The sequence below is a fragment of the Oncorhynchus mykiss genome, chromosome 13 (genome assembly GCF_013265735.2).
Source record: "Oncorhynchus mykiss isolate Arlee chromosome 13, USDA_OmykA_1.1, whole genome shotgun sequence".
NCBI classification, from domain to species: domain Eukaryota; kingdom Metazoa; phylum Chordata; class Actinopteri; order Salmoniformes; family Salmonidae; genus Oncorhynchus; species Oncorhynchus mykiss.
Window position 1 is genome coordinate 54046784 of NC_048577.1, and position 17705 is coordinate 54064488.

Here is a 17705-nt window from a genome sequence, read left to right on the forward strand (position 1 = left end):
GGAAAACTGTTAGCGAATGCCATATTTGGGAGAAGCCTGAAAAGTGGCAATGCTGCACTTTTGAAGTAAATTTGAGAACACTGGCCCCATCCAAGTTTTTGCCGGATATTAAGAGTTACTGAGGAAGGGGAAGAGTGAATAATGACCTGATCATCAACAAGCTATAAGAAAGACGCAGCATGTTGTCTGAACAATAATGAGAATAGAATTATGATAAGATGGGTTTACACTTCAGGAGAACAGACTGCATAAAGTATACATGTAAGAGCAGTCAAATCTCCAGCCAGTGATTAGCCAGTCATCACCTCACTGTCTGGACGGAACCGTTTTCAAACCACTCAATGAGCCCTACTAGACTACACACACAGTGTCTAAACTGTTGTCTATGGGGAAGTACTTTGGTGCTGGTGGATTCAGAAGCCTTCACTGACTGTATCCTTGCTCTTGGAAGAATAGCAGACATTGTTGCACTCTGAGCAGGGCTTTGAGATGTACAGTAACCACACAAAGGAACAAGCAGCTGGCATCTTCACTTGTAGATTGCTAGTGGATTTGACATCAACCAAACTGGCTTGTGGACAGTTCAACATCCGCTTGTACAGTGGTATGAATATGAATGATTAACTGTTGGTACTGGAACTATAGGAAGTGCATCATACAGTATATGGAAATTGGATACCTAATGCTAAGCTAACATGAGTGTACACGTAAATTACTGTACATCACTAGCGGTTCTGGGGGGAAGGGGGGACCAGTGCCCCTGTGACAATTTTGGAACCCCTTGTGGCCACCCTAAATGTGTAGTATGAAATAATTTTTACACAGCAGAAATGAGTTATCGTTCTCTACATCTGTTATTAGACAGTGGCAACGATGATGATTATGAACATGGTCTTTTGCCTGCAATGCAGTGAAGAAAATGTAACTGGCCCCTCTAACAGTACAACTGGCCCCAGCTTGCCCCCCCTCAGTTGAAATGGTCTAGAACCGCCACTGCTGTACACATGCAAATATGAGCGTAAACATGTACACATAGGCAGAACACTGGGTTTACCTTGGCACTGGAATCCTTGTTTCCCAAATCCCCTGTGAAAAGCAGTGAGAAGGAGCAGTGAGTGACAGCAGGACAGATGGTGGTCTTACCTGTACTTCTGATGCTCCAAGTCATACAGTAGGGTCCCACTGGGACCACTGTCATTTCAACACATTTCAACACAATGTGACAACATTGAATCAATTTGGATTTGCAAAAAGTCTTAAGGGCATTTAGTTCATTTAAAAAAACAACCTAAATCCAATGATGTGAAATGTTTTGAATTCATGTTAGTTGACATCTTACCCAAATGTAAACTAATTAGATGACCTGACATCTATGCCCAGTGGGGTAGCTCTGGTCCAGGGGGGCATTAGTGTGCTTTCCTCAACTAGTAAAGGAAAGCACACTAATGTACTGGACCAGAGCTAGCAGTAGGGTTATTGCTATATCATTTGATGGTACTCATTTACAGTAGATAGAGTTTAGACGTTTCCAGGCTATAAGACATGAGCATGGAAAGATCTGTGGCACAGGTACACTGGATTGAGAGTTCAGACTTCTCCAGGCTATAAGACATGAGCATGGCAAGATGTGTGGAAGAGGGAAATTAGACTTCAAAAGACGTGAAAGATCAATTTAATAGCCTACTGAATGTGAACGTTTTAGAGTGCAAAATAAACACAAAATATCTGAGACATTATGCCTCTGATTAAGGGGGTGTGTCATTCTTGGCAAGATGAGTAATTATGGGGCGAGTTTAGTATGGCCTGGTTGGAAAACAAGTTGCACATTAACATCAGTTAGCCTAGTGGTTAGAGCTTTGGGCCAGTAAAGGTTGCTAGATCGAATCCCCGATCTGACATGGTAAAAATCTGTCGTTCTGCCCCTGAACAAAGCAGTTAACCTACTGTTCCTAGGCCGTCATTGTAAATAAAATGTGTTCTTAACTGATTTGCCGAGTTAAATAAAGAAAACACATTTTAAATCCATACCCAATTCGGGAGCACAGAGATCTATTGCTGAGTTCTAGTTGCCAATCAGCGCGCAGAAGAGTGTTTTTGGAAGGTGAATGGCGAGCTTCATATGATTTTACGAGAATAGCACATGTGAAATTAACTGTTCGCATCATGGAATTTATTGAACATTTATAACTATTACATCCAATTAATTTAATAACAGAAGGTATCATTTGAATTAATAAATTATACATTTTGATGAGGATAAGCGCCTAACAGGCTAATTATGAGTTTAATAGCAGTGCCTCAAAACCATTTAACACTTTACATAAGGCAACTATTTAGCATAATTCAAAACAACAAATAGGGTAAACAAGGAAATACACTAACACGACCGGAATGACGAGAGCGCACCAACTTTTCCTCTCCCCTTTCACACAATGATGGGTGCGCAAGAGCAATAATGCTTACCATATGAAGTCTGTGCAATGACTGCAGAATGTCGGTTGCTTGAAAAACCTGGCAGTAAATTTGTGATTTTTGACTTCATGCACGTTTTTCTGCCGCAGAGCACCTTTGCGGGCGAAACGGTTCCCAACCGCAGCTGAGTCGCTATAATGTAAAAGATGATGATCAGCCATTGCAAAAAAAAGTAGGCTACACGGTCGTACGGTTCAGTTTTACTCCAAGGAATCTTCACTTGTATTTCTACACGCTCACTAAAATACTATAGGCTACCGCAACTGCGAAATAGCCACTGGACAGCGGGTTTCCCTTTTGCTAGAGCCACCGCTGAGCGCTTCTTTTTCATTCTAAGTGACGTCAATAATATGATATCCAGTGTTGAACTGCAGCTGTTGGAAATTGCAAGTCAGCATTGCCATCATGTGGATGAAGTTTATTATTACAGTGGTAGGCTATTCTCAGGAAATAATCTGTATTTAGGCTAGCTCATAAAGGTAGATTTATATAATTTCTGGTAACACATATGTTTGTACCTGGGACAATCCCAGTTCAACCTTTGTTTCCAAAATCTACCTCTGTTGCACAGACCACTTTCTTTATTTTCATCGTGAGCAGGCTGCGTGACCTTGCCTCGCCACATCGATTTCTAGGTCGTTCCACCAATTCGGTGCCTTTTAAGATGTGCGATTTGGTGAAAAAATCTTTGGATTACACCTCATTGTAACATTCTGCCATAAGAGCACATGTTCAATAATTTGTAAAAACTTTTCCCATCTCAAGAGGTAAAAAAAAGACTAAAGTAAGTACCTAATTAAGTGCCAAATAAAGTAATAGGTTTGACCATAACATTTTAAATCAGCCATGAATCCCATTGTGACGGTGAATGGAAGCTCGTTGGGTGCACGAGGGAGGTGCACTTGAATGCAAGCTTCACACAAGAAAATGAAATTGTTAAAAAGTTTCTAGCCTGTCTATCTATGGGTAACAGAGTTTACATGTTCTCAACTCACCCAGTTTCCCACTACAAAACACCAGAAAATTGCCAAAAAGAGTAGAACCATCCCACCTGCTTTTACATTATGATTTGACTATCAGATGTTACATGTTTATTTGGAAAACAAATGTTTAAAAGGGAATAGTTTTACCATATTAAAACGAGAGTTCAGGTTACATAACAGGGTTGACACTAAAATCAGAGACTTATTTTTTAAAACCTTAAAATGAATCATTAATCACATGAAATAAATACTCATCAGGAATGACTTTATCAAAGCAACTAGGGCTTTACAATGATGTGGAAACTTGGAGAAACGTTTGGGTTAAGTGGGTTAAGAACCTCCCTGGAAGTCAGAGGGATGACATAATGCTGAATTTTTAGCAAGTGTTTATTCATATAAAACATTTGATCGAATTTTCCATGTGGTCTATACTCATTGAATATAACAAATTCATTATTGGTGCCCAATTTCTACTTACAATATCAAAGGCATACAAAATAAACTCCTTTAGTTGAACAACCCTAATGAATAAAGAATGGCATTGCTTGCTGAAAAAACACGTTCAATCACTTTCGCAAACCAATAATCCAGCTAGCCCTATAAATAGTACACCAAATTCATGATATTGATAATAGGCCTAAACATTTCCATTACAAAAATAAAAAAGACAATATGTAAATGTTTGCTATTAATATCATGATTTTGGTTTACCATGTAAACTCAGCAAAAAAAGAAACATCCCTTTTTCAGGACCCTGTCTTTCAAAGATAATTCTTAAAAATCCAAATAACTCTTCACAGATCTTCATTGTAAAGGGTTTAAACACTGTTTCCCATGATTGTTCAATGAACCATCAAAAATGAATGAACATGCACCTATGGAACTGTCATTAAGACACTAACAGCTTACACACAGTAGGCAATTAAGGTCAGTTATGAACACTTAGGACACTAAAGAGGCCTTTCTACTGACTCTGAAAAACATCAAAAGAAAGATGCCCAGGTCCCTACTCATCTGCGTGAACGTGGCTTAGGCATGCTGCAAGGAGGCATGAGGACTGCAGATGTGGCCAGGGCGATGAATTGCAATGTCTGTACTGTGAGACACCTACGACAGTGCTACAGGGGGACAGCTGATCGTCCTCGCAGTGGCAGAGTTACACCAGGAACACACAATCTCTCCATCAGCACTCAGACTGTCCGCAATAGGCTGAGAGAGGCTGGACTGAGGGCTTGTAGGCCTGTTGTAAGGCAGGTCCTCACCAGACATCACCGGCAACGACATTGCCTATGGGCACAAACCCACCGTCACTGGAACAGACATGACTAGCAAAAAGTGCTCTTCACTGACGAGTCGCAGTTTTGTCTCACCAGGGGTGATGGTCGGATTCACGTTTATCGTCAACGGAATGAGCGTTACACTGAGGTCTGTACTCTGGAGTGGGATCGATTTGGAGGTGGAGGGTCCGTAATGGTCTGGGGCAGTGTGTCACAGCATCATCGGACTGAGCTTGTTGTCATTGCAGGCAATCTCAACGCTGTGCGTTACAGGGAAGACATCCTTCTCCCTCATGTGGTACCCCTCCTGCAGGATCATCCTGACATGACCCTTCAGCGTAACAATGCCACCAGCCATACTGCTCGTTCTGTGCGTGATTTCCTGCAAGACAGGAATGTCACTGTTCTGCCATGGCCAGCGAAGAGCCTGGATCTCAATCCCATTGAGCACATCTGGGACCTGTTGGATCGGAGGGTGAGGGCCAGGGCCATTCCCCCCAGAAATGTCCGGGAGAGTGGGGTAACATCTCACAGCAAGAACTGGTAAATCTGGTGCAGTCCATGAGGAGGAGATGCACTGCAGTACTTAATGCAGCTGGTGGCCACACCAGATACTGACTGTTACCTCTCAGTTGTTGAATCTTATGTTCATACAAATATTTACACATGTTAAGTTTGCTGAAAATAAACGCAGATGACAGTGAGAGGACGTTTATTTTTTTTGCTGACTTTATGTATAGTGTAGAATGTTATGTGGAATTTTTGAAAATGCTAAAATGTACTCAGGGGGATGGAGTGTACATGTTTGCATGTAAACATACAGTAACTAGTTGAAAGTAACACCACAGCAGACCTGGGTTCAAATAGGCCTACATTTATGCATATTTAAATATTTGTATTTTAAATATTATTTTTTTGTCATTCAGTATTTTAAAACAATGTGGCCGAATCCAACGACTTTTTAGTATTTGAAAGCATTTAAAAATATATTTAAAAAATCCTGTAAATAGTTCTATTTGAAATGATTTACAAATGGGCCTAGCCTAGGCTGCTGGTTTCCAATTATTATTATTATTATTATTATTTGTATTTTATTTTACCTAGAACCAAACAGAACTGTGCATAGTAAACGCAGGTCTGCGTCACAGAAGTATGTACAACTATTTAACTCTATACTCAATGCAACATCTTGCAAATGCACAGAAAGGTTACCATTTTAGAAATGACAGCATGAGCACTCGTTTCATCAGCTTGACAGTTTCTATGACAACAAGGACGCTCCCGTTTTCTGTTTACGGAAAAAGGATGTGACGTAGGACGCAGTCTGTGTAGCAGAAATTTGAACCGTTTAGATCTGCAGAAGCTGGTAATAACAAGCCAATAACTCTACTTTTTCCAGTATTATCGCACAATGTTAGCTTGAAGTGTAATATATCGTAATTATCTAACTAACGAGTAACATTTATACAAATTAGAAGTGAATACTAAGTGCGCGGGCCACTTTGTTTGTCGTTTTGATGTGCTGCTTGAACTACTGTTAGCAACAGAACTGATGCTAGCCAGATTGCTACTGTAGCTAACTGCACCATTATTGGCAAACTAACTATATGTCAGATTCAGTTGTGAGAGATAGCTAGTAGGATAGATATGCCGTCCTCCCCTTCTCGATGCTAGTCGAAGTGTCTAGCAACGGTTCAGTTATTAGCCAGCTGAGCTTGGTGGCTCAGTCTGTGTGTAGCTAACTCTTCCAACGTTAGTTCTATGCAGGGATGCCGAATTGATGACAGTAACAGCAAAGACTTGCTACATTTGTATTGAAACCTCTAGTTCTGAAGTAGTTTAGTTGCGCATGGTTTTTGTGAAGCAATAGCTAAAATGTGCTCTGAGGGGCGGAGTGGACACGTTTGCATGTAAACACAGTAACCAATCGAAAGTAACACGTTAAATGTGTTATTCCCAATGTGCAGGACATTATGAACAAACAAGAAGAGACATGGGAGAAACTGGACTCGGAGTTTGACCATCACCTGGTTGACATGAAACCACATGTCCTAAAACTCCCCCACAAGACAGGTAGGCCTACAGTAAAATGAGTTGTATTACTAAAAAGCAAGTGTTCTATAAATTGTAATTGTCATATGTGTTAGTAATGCATTGATTGTAATTTCTTGCTCCCTATTTGACCTCAGAGCGCCAGCTGTGTGCCCTGTGGATCAAGAAGCTGTGTGACCCAGGTGTATCCGGCTCGGGCCTGATGGGACGCAAGAACCGCAACATGTACGCCCGCCTGCTCCTGCACATGCTCAGAAGAGGGGTCCTGGAGGGCCCTTTCAGCCACAAGCCAGATTCAGGCAGTCTCAAGACTCTACCAACATATATGGTAAACAAACAATCCTCGGTATAGTACTAAAGTGTGCTGATGATGTAAGCTACTATAAATAGTATACTTTCTGCTCTATACTGCTAGTAGACTGCCCATGTTGCTTATGTTTGTTTATTTGTTTAATTCATGATATTCTATTTTATAGTACTTTGTAGACTGCATGTTATATGTTTTTGACTGTTTTAGATGGCTAAACTCAGCTCTGCACCTTTTCTCATTGCCAGTCCATCTACTTTGACGAGCCTCTATGTGGCCGGGGCCTGGAGCAGAGCACTGCAGGCCTGCCTGACTGGGTAACGGGAGAGCTGGGCCAGGGTGACGACTCCTGGGACAGCCTGCTCAGAGAGAGGGCCAGGTCCTCTCCCACAGCCTACTCTAACACACACAGGTAGGTTATTCCCTGGCATAGACTAGAGCTTAAGCTACATACTCAACTGCTATGCCTGCTTAAAAATGCACACTTGGTTGTAAGCTATGGGCAAATGTTCCTAAATGCAATTGGCAGGGAAACACTGTTCTCAAAAGCACACGGATGCGCGAGTGATTTCATGTGACACAGATTAGGAAAGGGGAGATCTAACTAGCATGGGTTACTAAAGTGACTAGAATTATTCCTTTGGCTGCTGGACAGTAAAATAATGTTGATTTGAAAACCAATAGAACATGAGAAAAATGCTGTTTTCAATGGCGTATTAAGTGTTTGTAAAGTAATTCCCTCAACATTTCTATTGTTGTATTTTGGCTAGGCTACTTTGAAACAAGGTAAGACCCACTTCATAAGATGACATAAAACATATAGGTTTTAAACAATTTAAGTTTATGGTTAAATAGTTTCCAAATGCAAACCACCTCCTCTTAGATTAAAGATGGGGGATGTGCGGTGTGCAACAGGCACTGTCCTTCTTTCCCTTTCCTTCACTCTCCGTCTTGTGACCATTTGATCTGAACGAACTGTTGCTCCAGCACGTCGACAGAATCAAGCTTATAGACATTGATGTTAATTATCCTTCATTATTTTTGTCTAACATGACTGGTGTTTAGCCTATATTTACAGTGCCTTGCGAAAGTATTCGGCCCCCTTGAACTTTGCGACCTTTTGCCACATTTCAGGCTTCGAACATAAAGATATAAAACTGTATTTTTTTGTGAAGAATCAACAACAAGTGGGACACAATCATGAAGTGGAACGACATTTATTGGATATTTCAAACTCTTTTAACAAATCAAAAACGGAAAAATTGGGTGTGCAAAATTATTCAGCCCCCTTAAGTTAATACTTTGTAGCGCCACCTTTTGCTGCGATTACAGCTGTAAGTCGCTTGGGGTATGTCTCTATCAGTTTTGCACATCGAGAGACTGAAATTTTTTCCCATTCCTCCTTGCAAAACAGCTCGAGCTCAGTGAGGTGGGTATGTTTATTTTTGAACCATTCCATTGTAGATTTTGCTTTATGTTTTGGATCATTGTCTTGTTGGAAGACAAATCTCCGTCCCAGTCTCAGGTCTTTTGCAGACTCCATCAGGTTTTCTTCCAGAATGGTCCTGTATTTGGCTCCATCCATCTTCCCATCAATTTTAACCATCTTCCCTGTCCCTGCTGAAGAAAAGCAGGCCCAAACCATGATGCTGCCACCACCATGTTTGACAGTGAGGATGGTGTGTTCAGGGTGATGAGCTGTGTTGCTTTTACGCCAAACATAACGTTTTGCATTGTTGCCAAAAAGTTCAATTTTGGTTTCATCTGACCAGAGCACCTTCTTCCACATGTTTGGTGTGTCTCCCAGGTGGCTTGTGGCAAACTTTAAACGACACTTTTTATGGATATCTTTAAGAAATGGCTTTCTTCTTGCCACTCTTCCATAAAGGCCAGATTTGTGCAATATACGACTGATTGTTGTCCTATGGACAGAGTCTCCCACCTCAGCTGTAGATCTCTGCAGTTCATCCAGAGTGATCATGGGCCTCTTGGCTGCATCTCTGATCAGTCTTCTCCTTGTATGAGCTGAAAGTTTAGAGGGACGGCCAGGTCTTGGTAGATTTGCAGTGGTCTGATACTCCTTCCATTTCAATATTATCGCTTGCACAGTGCTCCTTGGGATGTTTAAAGCTTGGGAAATATTTTTGTATCCAAATCCGGCTTTAAACTTCTTTACAACAGTATCTCGGACCTGCCTGGTGTGTTCCTTGTTCTTCATGATGCTCTCTGCGTATTTAACGGACCTCTGAGACTATCACAGTGCAGGTGCATTTATACGGAGACTTGATTACACACAGGTGGATTGTATTTATCATCATTAGTCATTTAGGTCAACATTGGATCATTCAGAGATCCTCACTGAACTTCTGGAGAGAGTTTGCTGCACTGAAAGTAAAGGGGCTGAATAATTTTGCACGCCCAATTTTTCAGTTTTTGAATTGTTAAAAAAGTTTGAAATATCCAATAAATGTCGTTCCACTTCATGATTGTGTCCCACTTGTTGTTGATTCTTCGCTAAAAAATACAGTTTTATATCTTTATGTTTGAAGCCTGAAATGTGGCAAAAGTTCGCAATGTTCAAGGGGGCCGAATACTTTCGCAAGGCACTGTATGTAATTAAAAGTCTCATTAAAGTTTGGCTACATTTTTTGCTTCCTCCCTCATGTCAGCGTTGGTTTGGACATGAGGCTGTAGCCAATATGCATACCACTTACACTATGACATCTAGGCTTTAAAAAAAAAAAAAAATAAATAATTATGTACATGAAAATATATTTGAATATTATTCCAATGTTAGCCTCTGCTCCAATTCTGATCGTTGTATTTGTTTGATATTGTGATTTTTGTGATACATTTTTTTGTTTCCATTCGGACAACTTAAATCTATAGCTTATTCTTCTTGTCTTAACAACAACTTAGCCAATCTCTTTACTAGGCTGCAACCCACTGTGCAAAAACATTGTTTCCATGTAATTTAAACAAAATAAAATCAATGTGGAAAAATTATTGGATTTGAAAAAGTCATCAACGTAAGGGAATTTAGTATTTTTTACTCCACAATTTCGTGATTACGATCTTGTCTCATCGCTGCAAATCCCCAACGTGCACGAGAGAGACGAAGGTCGAGTCATGGGTCCTCCGAAACATGTCCCGCCAAGCCGCACTTCTTAACACCAGTCCGCTTAACCTGGAAGCCAGCTGCACCAATGTGTCGGAGGAAACACCGACGACCGAAGTCAGCCTGCAGGCGCCCGGCCCGCCACAAGGAGTCGCTAGAGCGCGATGAGCCAAGTAAAGCCCCCAGCCGTACCCTCCCCTAACCTGGACGATGCTGGGCCAATTGTGCGCTGCCCTATGGGACGCCGCCCTATGGGATTTAAGCCCAGGCTGTAATGACGCCGCAACTCTGCGATGCAGTGCCTTAGACCACTGCGCCACTCTGGAGGCCTTCATCTAACTTTTAACCTAAATCCAATGACATGGTTACATTTTTGGTTGTTTTCACATTAGTTGATAACTCAACCAAATGCAAATCAAAACTAGACGTTTGGCCTACCCATTGTGCCCAATGGGTAGGCCCAATTCAATGAGGGAGGGAGGGACCTGTAATGCTTTGAATCTATTTTTTTTTTTATCTGGGCCCAGGGGACAGTGGTGAGTGGTTCTTGGAAAATGTCATTAAACATGTGTTGATAGGGACGACTAGTTGCTTGCAGTGGAAAATTCAGTGGCATCTTGAGCCAAAGAACCATTCAGGTCAGATAGATTCATGGTGGTTCTGTTTGTGGGCTTATGTGTATAGTCACTTTAAAGATAAACATACGTTTGATTGTGAAAAGTTGTTGGCATGACGTATGAGATGTCCTTGTCACAAGTCTGACCAGTTACACAAGCATGTCTAACGGTAACCTCAGTTAGCCTAAGTACACTGGTTGTATTGAAGAGCTGGATTTGATTTTGTCTGACTAGTGTCTGATTGGGATAAGAGCAATTAAAGAGCGTATAGATCACAGGTTGAAGGCCTCATGGAGAAAATGACTTAGTACACATGCTCTTTAATGTGTCTCTCCCATTTAGATAAAACTCTAGGGACCTAATTTGACTCCTTGTGATGTATGATCTTTTGATCTCTGCCTCATGCCATTAATCAGGCAATGGGGTGATAGGTCAAGTAGTCATTTAACTTTGGGGTGCTTGCAGGTTAGACTGTATCAGCAATCCTGTTCTATATCTGGCAATCCTGTTCTACACTGAGTATACAAAACATTAGGAACATCTTCCCAAAATCTCGGAAGTATCCTGTTGTTGGGCCTCTAGGTTTAGAAACTCTGTTTTTAACTGGCTGGAGAGACACCATGTTTGGCTGGAGTGAGTAAGTTCCAGATTTGGCCACAAGATGGCGTTACTCACCGGCAGAACCGGTGATGTCCTCCGTGATGGTTCTCTCTGTTCTCAACGGATAAAGTCTAGTTGTGTCTGTGTGAAAGGAATGGGGGTAGCAAGCTGATCCAGGTTAAGAGATCATCCTCAGAGGCCCTGGTGTGAAGCCTACCTGCCGACTCCTGGTACTCGCATGTCACTTATGGATCAGGCCTTAAACACGCCATGATTGTCTTGACACGTTGTTGTCTTTGGCGTTCCTTGGAGAGCTCTGAGAGAAGGGGGAGAGAGATGAAGTGTGTTTGTATGTGTTGGGGCAGCCGAATGTTGACTCGGCATGTGTGGAAGTGTTGCGTTCGGTACAATAGACGAGGGGAATTTCTGGTCTTTCTCCCCTCATAGCAAACAGGCAAAGGTGGAAGGATAAATACATGTGTGGTGGTGGTTAGCATCATATTTGTTAACCCCTATATGTGAATCCCTTCTGTTTCTCTCTTTGTTTTTCCTCGTTCTGTTTTACTCACCCTGACTCCTGTCTATCATCTGAGCTCCACACATGAGAACCCCTAACCTCTCCCTCTCCACCCCCCTCGCCAAGTGTGACAATAACATTGTCCTTGCAGCATCAGACATCAAACAGCTTTTATAAATGACCTGTTTAGCCGCCTTGGGTCTTTCCCTGTAAGGCAAGAGTCTGTTCGTTGACCTTGCCTCCAGGTGGTTGAGTTAAGGGGTCCACGTCTTGTTTGTGCCACAGGGTCTGGCTGCCTTCCTTGGGGTGCCTGAGGGTGAGACCTAGGGCCTCTGGCTCCTGCACCTGGAGGTCATGGACGAAGCGTATAGATGTCAGGCTGTTTTAATAAGACTGGCTGCAGCAGCAGAGAGACACACACACACACACTCCCCCTCTCTCTCCCCTAGCCCCGACCTGCCTGGCTGGCACAGCTTTGATCTCTGGGCCTCAGACTCCAGACACATCTGATTCAATTATCCTCATCCACCTGTTGACTTTGAGGCCCGACATTGCACTGCTCGCTTGGCCCCCGGTGTGTGCGTGCGTGCGTGCATACTTGAGGAGAAGAAAGTGTGCCTGCTAGTCTTCATGTAGGCTGCTTTTACAGCTGGTAGAGAGACACACAAAGGATACAAAATATGCACGCCATTAGTTTCACGATGATAAGTTTGACCTCAACTGACACTAATTGAGAACATACAAGTTTTGTATCATTCAGTCGCGCTCACTTAATAACAGAATGTAGACACACAGAGAGCGCCCTCTCCTGCCTCTGATGCTGAATTTCACTGGTCCACCTTCTCTATCGCCCTCTTATTCACATTACATTTTCTTCAGAAAGGCAAGTGATCTTCTGTGGTCAAACTGTCAGTCTCTTGTGACAGAAAAGTACTTCATAGAACTCTGGAGTGTTAAGGACATGAGGAAAACAACAAAGCGAATATATAGGCCTAAATGACTGTAGTTAAAAGTGCCCTAGAGAAATAATTGGATGTTTTCATCGCATACCTCGGTACAGTACTGGTTGTTCTTTCGTCGATCGTCTCCACCCTTCCCTAATTGTGCAGATTTATTCAGTCATTGTTAAGCCGGTTTAATTGCCTCCAGTGTATATGCTTAATTAGCTGGTAATACAAATTAATGAAGCATAGCTTGTCAGAATCAGTAGCGGAAGTTCCCATTGTTGTCTGTTCTCTCTTGGTTGTGTTGGAAGACAAATAGTTTTGCTAGGACGTGTCCTAGTGCAGTGATTCCCAACTCTGGTCGTTGAGTACCTCCAACAGTACATGTTTTTGTTGTGGCCCCGGACAAACACACCTGATTCTACTGGTCAACTAATCATCAAGCCCTTAACAAGTTGAATCATGCTTTTTGTCCGGGGCTACCTCAAAAATGTGTGCTGTTGGGGGTACTGGAGGACTCGATTTGGGAAACACTTTTACACTGCTCTCAGTGCTCTGATTCTGTCAGCGTCAGCAGAGGTTCCCATTAGTGATGCACCGATATTAAATTTTTTGCCGATACTGATATCCAATATTTTCCTTGCCAAAAAAACGATACCAATAACCACCTATTTTAAATTTTAAGCATTCTAGTACAGTTAAATAGTTAACACATGGACGCAGCGGTCTAAGGCACTGCATCTCAGTGCAAGAGGCGTCACTACAGTCCCTGGTTCGAATACGGCCTGTATTACATCCGGCCGTGATTGGGAGTCCCATAGGGCGGCGCACAATTGGCTCAGTGTCGTCCGGGTTTTGCCGGGTTAGGCCATCATTGTAAATACCCCATTTCATTGATCCCTAATCCTTATGTAAAGCTGTACAGTGCAATATGAATGTTAGTACACACAATAGGCTGACTGGGGAGGTGATTTCATACAGTCCCGCGATAAGAGCTACAACATTAATATTTGGGTGAACTCTTCACAATTGTGTTCTGTGGGTGTCACCGACTAGACTGATACCCCATTTTATTGCTTCACTTTACAACCTTGTTTAACATTATCTAGTCGAAATATGGCATGATTCCACTAATTGTAACCTTCTGCATCACTTTCAAAGAGGTACTTTTATTTTGAAGGCAAACCGCAAATTCCACTATTGTGCCTTATCCTTATTGTGGCTAGCTTCACAACACATACCCCGGTCTGGTTGAGCCTCACTAGCCAGATTATGCTAGCTGGCTGCTTATAACGTTAGCTTTGGTCAACAGTGTTAAGTAGCTGGCTAGCTATTTATTTTCATGAACTGAAGTTCTGCGAACATCAAGTGGCTACCTAGCTAATACTTACTCGCAAGGATTTCAAAATCATTGCTAAAAATAATGAAAATGACTGCAGATTCTACTGGTCTTTATTTTCAGGCTGGCTGTATTGGTGCTAGCTAGGTACCAAGCTTAAGCTAGCTAGCTACCCCAGAAGTTGCAGTTGAACAAATAATGCTTTATTTGAATGCTTTACTAGAAGGCCAGCATCCCGGAGTTGCCTCTTTACTGTTGACATTAAGACTGATGTTTTGCAGGTACTATTTAATGAAGCTGCCAGTTGAGGACTTGTGAGGCGTCTGTTTCTCAAACTAGACACTCTAATGTATTTGTCCTATTGCTCAGTTGTGCACCGGGGCCTCCCACTCCTCTTTCTATTCTGGTTAGAGCCAGATATTCCATAAAAAAAATCTACCGTTTCCAGCTACACTACTCATTTACACCATTAATAATGTCTACGCTGTATTTATGATCAATTTGATGTTATTTTAACGGACAAAAAATGTGCTTTTCTTTAAAAAATAAAATGTCTTAGTGACCCCTAACTTTTGAACAGTAGTGTACATGATGAGTTATGCAAAATAAATGTATTGTGGCAAGAACAGCTCAAATAAGCAAAGAGATATGACAGTCCATCATTACTTTAAGACATGAAGGTCAGTCAATACGGAAAATGTCAAGAACTTTGAAAGTTTCTTCAAGTGCATTCACAAAAACCATTGAGCTCTATGATGAAACTGGCTCTCATGAGGACCACCACAGAAAAGGAAGACCCAGAGTTACCTCTGCTGCAGAGGACAATTTCAATAGAGTTAACTGCACGGCGTGAATCAGGCGAATTGCTGCAAAGAACCCATTACGAAAGGACAGGAATAAGAAGAGATTTGCTTGGGCCAAGAAACACAAGCAATGGACATTAGACCAGTGGAAATCTGTCCTTTTAGTCTGAGTCCAAATTTGAGATTTTTGGTTCCAACCGCCGTGTCTTTGTGAGACTCCGTGTATGTGTACGGATGATCACAGCATGTGTGGTTTCCACCGTAAAGCATGGAGGAGGTGTGATGGTGTGGGGGTGCTTTACTGGTGACACTGTCAGTGATTTCTTTAGAACTCAAGGCACACTTAACCAGCATGGCTACCACAGAATTCTGCAGAGATACTCCATCCCATCTGGTTTGCTCTTGGAGAGTGATGGAGTGCTACATCAGATGACCTGGCCTCCACAGTCACCCAACCTCAACCCAGTTGAGATCTTTTGGGATGAGTAGGACCGCAGAGTGAAGGAAAAACAGCCAACAAGTGCCCAGCATATGTGGGAACTCCTTCAAGACTGTTGGAAAATCATTCCGGGTGAAGCTGGTTGAGAGAATGCCAAGAGTGTGCAAAGCTGTCATCAAGGCAAACGGGGGCTACTTTGAAGAATTTGTTTAACACTTTTTTGCTTACCACATGATTCCATATGTATTATTTGATCATTTTGATTTCTTCACTATTTTTCTACATTGTAGAAAATAGTAAGAATAAAGAAAAACCCTTGATTGAGTAGGAGTGTCCAAACTTTCTACTGGTAGTGTAGATGCTGACACGTTATATATTGCGATTCTCACGGATCTATGTATTACGATTCGATGTTACAAACATATTGCTCACCTTGTCTGTTGCAGGAGAACAAGAGAGAGCCATGTAAAAGCGAATTTTAATCAGTCATGGAAATAAAAGTGCTGGAAACATGTTGGCTCACCATTTTTTTTTAAAAGATGGAAACAAGTTACAGAAGAAATACCAGTTTTGGCGCAGGTACAGTTGACTAGCGCTAGCTAAAGTTAACTACCTAGCTTTTCATTTTTTTTACTTGGAGTTACCAAAATAATGTTGTGAAAAATAATATTGTGATACTCTAATGTATTGATCTAATGTATTGATCCCACATCTCAGTCATGGTAAGTATTTTATTCCTCAATAAAGTAGCTATCAGCAAAGCCAATGCTAGTAGGAAAAAGTCAATTGCGAGAGGCAAGGGTGTTAGTTTTTGAGAGTAAAGCAGTGCGCTAAAAGCATAGATGCATCAGAAATGAGTACAGCTGTAGGATCTTCATTTGATCACTCTTTTGTTGCTCAGAATTTTCCTGCCCCGCAGGAAATAGCCTCACCAGCTAATAGCCTTTCAAATCATGTTGCTGCAGTATTATTTTGCTGCGACAATACAGGTCAAAATATGAAGATCCTACATCTGTACTGCACGACTCACATTTGATGAGTTACAAATGATATTGATATACATAATGTAAGCCAGTGATTGGGTGAAGCTGTTTCCTGTAATACAACCAGTGATACACTCAGATCTTTGTATTTAGTTGTTGTTTTCTTCAATCTTTCCTAATGTAAATCTCTCTCTCCATCTCTCTTTTTCCCTCCCTCTCTCTATATATCTCCTTCTTTCTCACATTTCTCCTGCCCTCCCTCTCTTTCTCACATTCTCTCTCTCTCTCTCTCTCTCATTCCCTCTGTATCCAGGAGAAGACGGCTATATGAGGAGATGTCTCCATCTCGGCCCCTGGCCTCCAGCCCAGTGAAACGCTCTTCTGAAGACCACAACAAAGGGGTCAGCAGTACTCTACAACACTCCTTGTCACTACTTGGCAACTCTTTACGTTTAGCCTATTTTATCTTAGTTACTGAGTTTGTAATTACGGAGTCTTAAATTTCCGGCAGGACATATTCTATTCTGTAATGACGTTCTCCATCATATCATACCATTGATTGTATTTTCACACGGTAGGTTGAATGGCTGCGACACAGAGAGTATGACATTACACCGTGCGTGACACTCGTACTTGGCATACCACGATATCAATGATAATAAACACTGTGGGTGACATTTACAGGCGATGAATCAGGACTATGACCATTTTAATCAGCCTGGTATTTCCGTCATTTGTCTGTGTAATATGAGGTGTTAACTTGGCAGTGTGCCTTGTTCTGTTACGAGAGACAAAGAGAGAGGGAGAGGTCCACCCTCCACCTAATTTCAGTCGGGTTAAAAAAATGCCTACACTTTGACTTTATTGGATATTTCTCTTTCTTAGATATCTCACCCTCACCAAGCCCCAAACCCAACCCCAGGCAAAACCTGACCCGAAAAACAACAGCACCCTGGAAATGTTCACATTATAACGTATATACGAAATGTTCACAAAACCTGATCCTGAATCAACAGCAGCACTCTGGAAACGTTTGCATAACATTCACACAACGTTCACATTATATAACAGCGTTTCAGGAGTGGGGCGCCCTGTAACAAAAGACTGAGCAAAACAACAGAGGGGAGAGAGTTGTGACCCCTGGACTGGAATTTAGACTGTAGGGGGACAGGACGGGGACGGTAATGGTCTGGAACCGCCAAACATCTGGCGTGGGTAGGAGGAGGAGAGGAGGAGAGGGAGGCAAAGAGGAGA

The 17705-nt window shown here is 42.0% G+C and overlaps 2 protein-coding genes across 3 annotated transcripts in view; one reads left to right on the forward strand and one right to left on the reverse strand.

Annotated features, from left to right (window-relative positions):
* Positions 1 to 2809, reverse strand: part of si:ch73-374l24.1 (protein kinase C alpha type) — a 242953-nt gene extending 240144 nt beyond the window's left edge. Inside the window, exons 1-2 of the mRNA XM_036941514.1 lie at positions 2464 to 2809; positions 1055 to 1086 (exon numbers count right to left, since the gene is read on the reverse strand). Coding sequence (XP_036797409.1) covers positions 1055 to 1086; positions 2464 to 2633 — 202 coding nt within the window. The 5' untranslated portion in view covers positions 2634 to 2809. The remainder of the gene's footprint in view (positions 1 to 1054; positions 1087 to 2463) is intronic.
* Positions 2810 to 5964: 3155 nt separating this feature from the next.
* cep112 (centrosomal protein 112) overlaps positions 5965 to 17705 on the forward strand; it is a 211250-nt gene continuing 199509 nt past the window's right edge. Inside the window, exons 1-5 of one of the 2 annotated variants that reach the window (XM_036941515.1) lie at positions 5965 to 6098; positions 6700 to 6805; positions 6922 to 7112; positions 7340 to 7503; positions 16765 to 16852. In XM_036941515.1, the coding sequence (XP_036797410.1) occupies positions 6706 to 6805; positions 6922 to 7112; positions 7340 to 7503; positions 16765 to 16852 (543 nt within the window). In that variant the 5' untranslated portion in view covers positions 5965 to 6098; positions 6700 to 6705. The remainder of the gene's footprint in view (positions 6099 to 6699; positions 6806 to 6921; positions 7113 to 7339; positions 7504 to 16764; positions 16853 to 17705) is intronic. The other variant, XM_036941516.1, reaches the window with a different exon arrangement.